The sequence below is a fragment of the Pinus tabuliformis genome, chromosome 5_2 (genome assembly GCF_031772625.1).
Source record: "Pinus tabuliformis cultivar Carrire ecotype Pingquan chromosome 5_2, CPIR1, whole genome shotgun sequence".
NCBI lineage: Eukaryota > Viridiplantae > Streptophyta > Pinopsida > Pinales > Pinaceae > Pinus > Pinus tabuliformis.
This window is the reverse complement of record NC_142306.1, coordinates 126,213,132-126,224,987: the sequence shown is the minus strand read 5'-3', so window position 1 is coordinate 126,224,987 and position 11,856 is coordinate 126,213,132. Positions and strand designations below refer to the sequence as shown.

The 11,856-nt window shown below is 33.4% G+C and overlaps 1 protein-coding gene across 1 annotated transcript; it reads right to left on the bottom strand.

Annotated features, from left to right (window-relative positions):
- Positions 1 to 1,536: 1,536 nt before the first annotated feature.
- LOC149157822 (cell number regulator 2-like) lies at positions 1,537 to 2,801 on the bottom strand. Its single transcript, XM_089437658.1, has 4 exons — positions 2,640 to 2,801; positions 2,414 to 2,485; positions 1,811 to 2,020; positions 1,537 to 1,666 (listed from the first exon to the last, which is right to left on the bottom strand). The coding sequence occupies exons 1-4, from the start codon at positions 2,743 to 2,745 to the stop codon at positions 1,575 to 1,577; spliced, it is 480 nt and encodes a 159-aa protein (XP_089293784.1). The 5' UTR covers positions 2,746 to 2,801; the 3' UTR covers positions 1,537 to 1,574.
- Positions 2,802 to 11,856: the final 9,055 nt, after the last annotated feature.

Genomic DNA, 11,856 nt, shown 5'->3' with positions numbered 1-11,856 from the left:
GACTAAGTGTAGTAATTCGCTATTATCGCTCTGCATAACTAATTATGCAGAGCAATCTTAAATGATTTAAACATCTATGCTTTAGTGTTAGAGTCATCTATATGCCTGCCATTAAGCACAGATTATCAAACGCTGCACTCTATGAATCGATAAGTCCCGGGATTAGATTATAGTTATTATATTTCTCTTATAGTTTAGTTATTCACTTATTACCACTTTATATCGTAAATCATTCATCCATCCCATTTACTTATAATTCTTGGGAAACTGGTCCCATTATCCCCAGTCGGAGCCACTATCCCAAATGGAAAAGGAGCTGCATTAAGGTCCGGACCGGGTGGTTTCCCCGATGTTGTTGCAACGAATTTCGGGGCATCAACAGGTTGCAAAAAACTAGAATATCAAAACCTCTCGTAAATTTACTATTTTATCCCAAAATTTATATTATTTATTAACTACTATTTTATTTATTTTTTTAATTTGTAATTTGACGAAATAAAAATGTTACATAATATGAGATAACATATGCATATTTATGAGCCCGATATTTATACACATGTAACACGTTAATATCTAACATCTAATCCCATACTGTGTTGCACCCTGCGTTTTGGCACAATCAATGGATATCTAACCAATATAAAAAAAATTGATAAAAATTAATTAATTAATAACTTTATTTAAAATTATTGTTATTATATTAATGACAAAAATAAAATAATAATTATTATATTAATGATAAAAAGAATTAATATATAAGTTAAACATATATATACATTTTAGTTTAGTTAAGCATGTAACGAGATTTGTATCCATTGAAATTCAACCTACTTTATCATGGAGATTTGTAATCTTTAAATAAGTTTTGTTAGGATATTATGGCTTATGAAGATTATGTCACATTTATTTTAATTATTGACCTTAGTTGAAAAAAAAAACATAACAGCCTTCAAAATACAAAATACATACTAGCCTTCAAGTGAGAACAAATATTAAAAATTTATTTTTATAAAAATCCACTCACTTAATAACTATTTATAAATAAATTGTAATTCTAAAAACCCAATTCTAAAACATACATATCTATTAACATCATAATAATAATAATAATAATAAAAATAAATTCATCTTCATCCATAATTTAAATTCATCTTTATCAACAAAACCAAAACCAAGTCTCAGTCTTCATCCATGATTTAAATTCAACTTATCCAAAAACAAAAACGAAACCTATTAAATAATAATAATAAGGATAATATAACTTTATCCTATAAATTAATCTTATCCACAAAACGAGAACCAAGACTCATTATATTATCACAGAGATAAAACGTAGAAATTTATCTTCATCCACAAAACCAAAACCAAAACCAAATCTCATTAAATTATGACCGAAACAATAATAATAATAATATAACAATATAAACTGAAACTATAAATTCATCTTCATCCACAGTTCAAATTAATCTTTATCCACAAAAAAACTCAATTAAATTATCACGGAGATAAAACGAGTAACCTATAAACCATTCCTTACAGGATTATAGAGCCCACGACATAAGAATGTTATCAATCTATCTCCTCATCCGTTGATCCACCAGCGGGTGTGCTATCGGGGCCATTCTACCCTGGGCTGCTCGCATCCTCTCCATATTTACGGCCCACCCTACAACGCCATTAACCAAACCAACCCCTACATCAGTAACATTGCAATACCATGTAACAGTAATACTACATAAATATATCTAAATATATACATCAGTAACATTGCAATACCATTTACAAGTAATACTATATATATATGTATTACCGAGAGCCGGATCCAAGCCACTGTTTGTGAGTTGTCTGTATTCCTGGCACAAAGCACATTGCTGACAACAACAATGAACAAGGCAGTCTCCACAAGGACCTTCTTCCAAGTTGAATTTTGCGCGCAATTTCTTTCGGTAGAAACAGGTATAACAGGGTGTGCAGGCCACATGCATCAGCAAATAGTACACCGCTCCGCTAACACAGCATGCTGTGAACATTTCCATACAATGTTCACACAGCGAAAACTATTTTTAGTAATTTAAGTGACAAGGATAACAAAACTAAAGATTTATAAAGCGTATGAAGAAATTAAATCTCTTATGTTTAAATTTATGAATTGTGACAAAGTTTTAAAAAATATCTTAGCCGGCAATCCATTCATTCGTCATTTTTTCCATAATTTATTTTACTTCTGCCAAAAAAACTATCCAGAATATCTCTGTTGCGCATCATAGATTCAAGTTGAGTCTATGCTGATATGATATCGATAAAATTAAACTATCCAGAATATCTCTGTTGCGCATAATAGATTCAAGTTGAGTCTATGCTGATATGATATTGATATTGAGAAGAATATTAAATCACAATTTGATTTACTTACAGGTAGAACCGTTGTCGATTATCTCGGCTATCTGTCCAAAGCTAATGCATGGGCACCAACATGTGAGACAACCTGCAATAGCCACCACATTGTTGTAATTCGTTAACTGTGCATATAAGAAATGCAATACAGCCTCCTGTTTCTTTTTTTTACTTGTCAGGAATTACAAAAAGAAATATATAAAAATGAGACAACATATGTATATATGAATAGAATATATACATACAGGTGCTACAATCTTCGCCGCAATCACAGAGGCCAGTGGTCCATGCCGAGCGATTACTAACATTAGAATTTTGAGGTGGAACACCAATAACTGGAGGATGATACATCTTTATAATGAAAATACAGTTACCCTCAATTCAACTAGAAAAACTCTGTTTTCTTCTGTCACTTCCTTTCTTTAAATTCCAAGGACAGATATATCCAAGTGCGGTATTTAAAGTAATAAAATTACGATCCGATAAGCGTGGACTACGTATTTTCAGGCGGAGGCCGTGGCAAGGATGGCGGTGTGGACTTTTCCAAATTTCAGTGCATCGGTAATGGTATACAACGCATTTTCCACGATTTAATAAATAATAATATACATTGAGGAATTCTTCAATTTGAAGGCACCTCGGGTGAGGTGACGTGGAAGACACGTTTACCGAGTCCCAAACGAATATATTAGATATTCCCATGAGCTTTACTCTCTTTCACTTGAACATATCGATGTGACCTATAAAAAATAAAATTTTTTGATAAAATGTATAGTTTATATTTATATAATTGTAATCAATTCCAAGTTTACCACATTTACTTTTCCTCGATGACAAATTCATAGCTATTCCCATGAGCTTTTATCTCTTTCACTTTAACATACAGACGTGACCTATAAACAATAAAAAAAAATGATAAAATTTATAGTTAATATTTATATAATTGTAATCAATTCCAAGTTTACCACATTTATAATAAATGTTTATATATTCTCTATTCATCTATAGCAAATTTTTGACCATTGATTTGTATCAATTATATTTATTTATTGGTTAGTGCACCAAGAAGATTAAATTTAAAATATAAATTAAAAAAATTGAGAAGTAAAAAGAAATTATAAATAATGAAAAATATTGTTTTTATTATTTTTCTTTCTACTCCATTACATATATATAAGATGGTAGTAGCTACATCTTAAAAGGTGAGATGTTCAAATCTATAATTCGGTATGTATATATATTTTAATAAACTTTAGCAATCAAATATCCGTGTATGGAGGTGGGCTTTTTGTCTCATAACCAACCGGGTGTGTCTTGCGGTGACCATAAAAATATATTATCATTATTAGTCATTTCTTAGGCAATACTCTAGCAATCAATTTGCAATTTGAATGCTATTAATTTAGCTTTGACTTATGCAAAACCTAATGTAAACTGTAGAAATAAATAAATTATTTTTTATTATAATTTAAAAAAATTAATTTGTAAACACTTGATTGGACAAAACATTTGATGTCTTACTTCATCCTTAATGTCATCTCTCCCAATGTCATTGATAAACTCTACTAACTCTGAGGAAGTTTTCATTCTAGCAAAGATGGAATGTCATATGTCCATGATTATGGATCCATTAGCCTTAGTCTCATGGTTTGAGACGAAATCTAAGGCAGTGGGTACACTAACTAAAGGAGATTGTTACGCGAAAATTGTTAGTACAAGAGATTAAAAAATTTGCTTGGGCTCATGAAGAATGGTGCTTCTTCCATTTATAGCTTGATCAGTTTTTGTTATATAGTAATCGTGGATAATTTTGGTAAAAGAAAAAGTTATATATTTTCATGGGTCTTTTGTAGGTTGTGAATCATAGTATCTCGAATTCGTTACTTGATGCTATTAAGAGAGTTGGAAGGGAGTTTTTCCAGCTTCCTTTGGAGGAGAAATAGAAGTATGTTTGAATGATAAAAGCTAGATTAGGGTGACTCGTTGGGTTTGATAATGTTTCCTTCTAGTTATAGAGATTTCAATCTTTGTCTAGTTGAACTTGCTAATTTTAGGTACTCAAAGGTGCCATTTTGGTCCATGGGAAATCTTTAACACTTCAAGTATGTATTGTTCCTATGAAATTTATAAACATAAATTTGTTAGATAACATTTCTTGACAATAGTTTGTTCATTTTCCCAGACACTAAACATGAGAATGAAATTTTTAGTATGATACCTATCATTATCATCTATTCTACAATCATTTGACATGTCCATTTCATGATCAAGAAATATAGAAAATGTCTGGTTTGCTCTGGATATAAATTTTTTCTTTTCTCTACTTCCATAGATGATTGATTACAATCTTTAATGCTACCTCTAGTAATTTAGATAATGAAACCATATTACCTAAGTTAATCTTGTTAGTAGTTTATATATGGTCTTGTGGTTTTGACATGTGGAGTGCAATCAAGGCTTGTTACCATTCTACTGAATGTATTGTGGGCCTTTGCATGTAAATCATGTATACATACAATAGTGAAATTATAACACTGCTAGAAAGATGTTGAGCTTAATCATTGATACATTAGAGTTGGATTCTAAATTTTTTATAAGAAGTTTGGAAATCCATACCAAAACATGAGGATAAACTACCATCCCCCAAACCCTTCACCAGATCTTGTTTTCTACCTGATCCCACACACTAACATGACTGACATTACTCTCTTACTTCAATATGAGGAAGTGGTGTGATTAAATATCCATAAGGATGTTGAATGGATAGTTGTGCAACCAATTCCTTATGCTCTGGTTATTAACATTACAAATTTAGTAGAGGTGAATTACAATCCTTAAATGTTAATCTCTTCGATATCCTATCTTCAATCAAACATTTTAATCATATTTTGCAAATGGTCTTCCAAGTTATGACAAATTCCAGATACAAGAGCGTAGAACATCGAGCATTGAAAAACAGTTACAGGGATAGGTTGTCCACTGGGGTTTTATGCTCCTAGATTGAATGAATAGATTGGTCCTGGGTTGGAACTCATTGACCAAACTCATTATCCCTATTTTTGTTCAAGAGTTTTATTCATGAAGATTACATAAAATATTATTATTATTGTTTAGTGGAGAGGAAGTACTCATTGTATGAGAACATGGGTATCCAAACATCACAATAAGAAACAAAATAGTTATGTAACATCCATCGGTATACCTCGTACAAAATACACATGATTAAAATATTTTACATGTTTTACTAGCATGTACCATCCCATGAATGACTTATAACATACTCTGCAACTCATCATCAAATGATATAATCATAATCATTAAGTGAAGTAACCATAGAAATGGAATAGTTATTTGCAAAAAGGAATAATTGTTTGTGAAACTCGTTAACATAAAGCATTCCGCTGCAACTTCGTATCATTAACATCATTCAATTATTCAAGGCCTACTAAAAACATGATGAGTGATATAATTATCAAATTTATTCAGGGTGAAATTATCATTAAGATAACCAAATAGTCAAGCATATAAATGAACATTGATATGACCTTGGAAACGCATAAGGGAAAAACCAACAAAAAAATTTGTTATTAAAAATATTTCATGAGGGACATCACCTCCATAGGGGTTTCACTCAATGAACCTCTGCCATATCACATACTTTTGTGGCATACTAAAAAATACCATTAACTTGACTACATATTAAGGGATATATATTGAGGACTTCGTGACTTCATCACTGTAACCACTATCATCTGCAAAAATTATAATGTCATGATTACCTGAAATATAAAATTATAAAAACCCCAAAATACTATGGCTTTTCATCCAAATATAATGTGACAGAATATATATTTCTTTATCTCAAGGATTCAATCTCTACTAGTTATTATACCTCTTAGCGTGAAAGCACTTTCTTGTAGTTACATAAATAAAAGTCATAACCATAACTAACCCTTTTATTTTTAAATTCATTGTCAGATACATAACCATATCTATTTTTCCTTTAACACATACAATATTGTAACTACTATTGAAAATTATACTATTAATGTATTTAACAAACTTGTAAAACCATGGGTATAAATCCAAAACACCATGATAATAATTCCTAGTTATCCTTTTCTTGTTTCAAAACCACGAGTATCATTCCACTTGTTCCTTTCAATACAAAACCATTTTTACCAACATGAGCAACAACTATTCTTGTTATCACAAATCTAATAACGCATGAAAATAATATAAAATATAGTTCTCCCTTTTGTATTTCTTTCAAATGCATTATAAAAATCCATGTTTATTTACTTTCGTTATTAAATCTACGAAAGTTTACTGAAATTTTACATGTTAAAGAATTGTAAGCCTCTTTATTTATTTATTTAAGGTTCAAGAAACTAATTCTTTCATGGTTGGCTATCGTCTTAGCTTCACTCCTTTTAGCCGTCCACTAAATTTCCTTCCCCTCATTAAGGAACCTTGATAATGAAGGAGGGTGAGAATATACCATTACTCATTTTCTTGTTCTCTTTTGCTACCTTACTTCCTTTTCAGTAAAAGGAATTAGTAGAACTAGTTCTCTATAGAAAGGTTAGATTCTCTTTAACATGCATACAAAAAGGTTAGTTGTTCTTTCTCCTAGCACAAGACAAGTGGCATTACATGGTTTTGGTAGGTTGTTCTTTCCTCGGCTTATAGCATCACAATGTATATAATAATGAAAGAAAGGATTTTGACAATTCCAAGTGATAATATTTGTTGTAATGCCTCCTCCCACATTTACCACTTTCACAAGATCTGTAGGGTAAGCATGAGATGAGTGTTACTATGACATGACCCGACATCAAATTTCCAGTTATGGAAGTGGGTTCAAAAAACTGAAAACAAACTAACATTCCTCAGAGTCTACAGATCACTCAAGAGCCTATCAACCACCGTAGGTGATCAATCCCTGAGATGGAACTCTTTTTCGCTAGGTTCACCCTCAAACCACACCCTTAACACTATGCATACACCTATCAGGCTCTAATTGCACCCATAAGCCAACCTGCATGTGGTTATGACCCAAAATTTCACGTTCTATGCATGCAATCACAAGATGTATGGCACTTTTTTAGGCTAGACTTTAGACCACCATCAAGAGCTACTTGTAAATTTCTAGAATCATCACAATGATGATAATAGTGCTAAGCAATCAAATCTTGAGGACAATATTGACCAATACATGCTAATGCAAGATAAACATTTTGTCAAACATATGACAAACATGTAAGTTATAGGTCATGAATGCATATATGATCATAAACCTCTGAACTTTATCTGAAATCACCAAGAAGGCTCAATACCCTCTTAAGCTAGTTGAAACAATACTTGTTATCCCATGAATACATCAATCATTCAGTCACTTTTCAAATCATGAACAAGAGCCATAGTTGGAGCACATCATAGAACCATGCATATAGCCAACATATAAACATAATAGAAACCATTATAAATCATCCATAAGATCACATAATAGCTAGTACATGTGCACATAAATCACAATAGGGAAAATAACATATATTAACATATACAAAAGCTAACCAATTCAGGGACTTCCACATACCACCCGACAATAGATTGGGTTGAACCAAATCTGTCTTTCAGCCAATAAATCCCATATCATATTCCAATAATGAATGTGGTATCATATGGGTTAAACTGAAACTAAACCAACCAGGGATTCCAGAGGCCAAACCACCTCAACCCTCAGCCATAGTGATTTCACCTAACTAATCCAAAAATCACTAACACCAAAACAAGCTTGGATGCCTCCAACTTTATTCACCACATCTAGAGGAATTTTCCTCTTTCCGCCCATTTGTCAGGAATTCTAGGAGAAACATCATCTCCACCCTTTACCATTGGGAATTTCTGGAGACCACCTCACTAGGATCTAAAGTCTATAGGACATCCAAAACTTAAACCAACACAAGGCAATCCACAACATCATGGTTATCTACGAAATGGCAAGGCAAGGCTGAAACCACTATCAATCTAGGAAAATCCCATGCCAATGAAAACAAAATAACCAAAGAACCACATGCAAGTACCATGCATCTAGAAACCAACAAGGAAATCACACATGCAAACTTTTACCTGTAAAGTATCCCTGTTGTAGCTATTGATCCAACCTTATTTTTCGTTGTTCTGCAATTCATTGCTTGTTCTTTTCTTGCTTTATCTGAGTCCAAGCGAATGCTAGAATGCTCCAAGAATGCCCTAAGTGTGCAGGAGTGTATGAGAGAATTAATAAGAGTTCAACTCAAAACTGTCAAAAGCTAGCAATTTATTCTTTGATGCCTCTTTATCATTGATGTCTAGTATCTTCCTTTCCTTTTTCCTTTTTCTTCATTTTCCTTAATTTTTCCTTTAATTTCCTTGGCATGCATACTTGTGTCTCTTCATATTCCTTTTCTCCTATTCTCCTTCATTTCCTTAATTAAATGTCATTTATTACCTCTTTTCCTTTGCCAATGTCCATAACCATTAATAAACTACAGGTGATGCCCACTATAATTCTTTTCCAACCATTCATCTTGGAATATGTGTCCCATGACCTTGGTCTTATTTTATTTACATGGAAAATCAACTAGGTGCTATTACAAACCCCCTTGATTTGGGGGAACACCATCCTAGGTGTTTGATGACATTTATGAGTAGCAAAACATATTGCCCATGGAGCTTTATAACATAGCTCGATGCAATATTTATGACAAATGGCTATTGAAAACTATGACCAACATGAAAAACATGATAAACATGCCCCTTATTGGAGCTTTATAACACAACTCGATGCAGTATTTACAATGACACACACACACACACACACATGTATATATATAAAAAACTCATTTGCTTCAACAAGCAAATAAATAAGTATATAATGTTTGCATCTGATCAACCATCTCTCATGTAGATTTATCAGGCCCAAAGTGCTTCCACTACACTTTAACTGGCTCTATTGCTCTATTCTGAAGAATTAGTTGTTTCCACTGCAATATGCATTATGGCTCTAACTAGAACTCTCCCTTTGGTTCCACTTTCAATACAAGCCAATCAATCACATGATTAACATTTTAGACGTATCTCTTAAGTATTGAAACATGGAAAACATCATGGATGTTCATGTTGTCAGGGGTGCAAGTTGGTAGGCCTATAGTCCAATCCTCTCAAGGATCTTAAAATACCCACAATACTAAGCTGCCAGCTTGGCACATGATCCAATCTTCAAGGAACTCCTCTTAGGCTTGATGCACACATACACATTCTCCCCAACCTGAAACTCCTGAATGGTTTATGTTGATCTTCATAACTCTTTAGATTCCTTTTAATAACATGCATCTCCTGCTCCATCTGAACCAAGATATCTAACCTAATCATCACCCTACTCACTGGATCACTCTAACTGATAGGAGTATTATAACTCTGCCCATAGAGAGTCTCAAATGGACTCATCTTCAAGGATTCCTTATACCCATTATTATATGCAAACTCTACCAGTGAAAGATACTCCTCCCACTTCCTCTACTGATGCATGACATACTTCCTCAAAATATTCTCAAGAATCATGTTAACCCTTTATGTCTATCCATCTATTTGTGGATGATAAGATGCACTGAAATCTAACTTTGTCCCCAAGGTTGCAAACAACTCATTCCAAAATTTGGAAGTGAACTTGGTATCTCTGTCTGATATGATATTCTTGGAAACTCCATGTAACATCACAATCTCCTTGGTGAATATTTGAGCTACCTCACTATCTGAATTAGTAGACTTCACTACAATGAAGTGAATTACCTTGCTAAATGTGTCGACCACAACCATGATGGAATCATGTTGTGTCAATGTCCTCGACAAACCTGTGCTGAAGTCCATGGAAATGACCTCCAATTTCCTTTTTGGAATCATAATAGGATGTAAAAAATCAACTGGATGCTTGCATTTAGCTTCCACCTGTTGATAATCCAAGCATGTTGCAACAAACTCAACCACCTTATTCTTCAAGTTTGGCCAGTGATATAACTTCTTAACAGCTATCAAAGTCTTACGATATCTCGGGTTGCTTGAATATGGCTTGACATGAAACTACCTCAAGATAAGCTTCTTGAGCTCACTACTACTTGGCACATAAATCATGTTCCTGAATGTAACCAAGCGATATGTCGTGAGGTGATACTCCTCATCCCTATCACCTTCACCATGTTTCTGCAATCTCTAATTCAACTACTAGTACCTAGCATCATGTTTCCCTACATGCAACATATTCTCCTATAAATTTGTGACATAAAACCTCGTAGCTGAAATATGATGCACCTGCACTCTCCTACTAAGAGCATCTGCAAATTTATTCTCCTCGCCCTTGATTTCCCTAATCTCAAATTCAAACTCACAGAGGGTAACCAACCATTTAGCTTTCCTAGAATTCATATTGGGTTGGTCAAATGAGTACCTCATCCCATAGTGATCGCTCATAAGAATAAACCTCCTTCCAAGGAGATAATTTCTCCAGATCTTCAATGCATGAATGATAGCTTCCAACTCAAGATCACGAGTCACATATTTTCACTCATGATCATTCAACTTCCTTCACTCATAGTATACCACATGCCCTTTCTACATCTGGACTCCACCAAAACCTTCCTTGCAATCATATGTGCAAACCACAAATTCTTATCAAGATCTGTAATCTTCAAAATTAGAGCATTTGTAAGAAAATTATTCAACTGTTCAAAACTAGCTACACACTCCTCAGCGCATTCAAACTTCTTCCCTCTTCTTTGAAAATATGTAATAAGAGAGTCAATCTTTGAGAAGTTCCTGATGAACTACCTGTAGTAGCTTTCTAGTCTCATGAATGATCTGACCTCATCCACATTCCTAGGAGTTGGCCACTCCATGAAAGCTTTAAACTTTTCTAGGTCCACTGCAAACCCCCCGTTGGAAACAACATGTCCCAAGAAGTAAATCTGAGACTAAAAGAGATTACACTTACTGAGCTTGGCATACAACTCATGCTCTCTCAACAATCTCAACATTCTTGTGAGGTGCTCTACATGCTCCTCGTCATTCTTAGATTATATCAATATATCATCAATAAGCATTATCACAAACTTATCTAAGTAAGGACGCAACACATTGTTCATCAAACACATAAAGGTGGTTGAACCATTAGTAATACAAAAAGGAACCACCAAAACACATCATGTCCATAAATAGCTTGGAATGTTGTCTTGCAAATATATTCCTCTTTGATGTGCACCTCATGATATCCTGATCTCACGTCAACCTCTGAAATCACTATTGCTTCGTTTAGCTAATTAGACAAATTATCAATCCACTGCAATGGATACATGTTGTTGATAGTCACCTTGTTCAACTACTTGTAATCAATGTACAACCTGAAAGTACCATCCTTCTTCCTTACAA

What these genes read in the sequence shown, in the direction of transcription:
- LOC149157822 (XM_089437658.1), bottom strand. Translation starts at nt 2,745, where the DNA reads ATGTATCATCCTCCAGTTATTGGTGTTCCACCTCAAAATTCTAATGTT. An exon ending in CGGCGAAGATTGTAGCACCT is followed by an intron (nt 2,486 to 2,639) that starts GTATGTATATAT and finishes TGGCTATTGCAG; the next exon opens with GTTGTCTCACATGTTGGTGC. An exon ending in AATCGACAACGGTTCTACCT is followed by an intron (nt 2,021 to 2,413) that starts GTAAGTAAATCA and finishes AAATGTTCACAG; the next exon opens with CATGCTGTGTTAGCGGAGCG.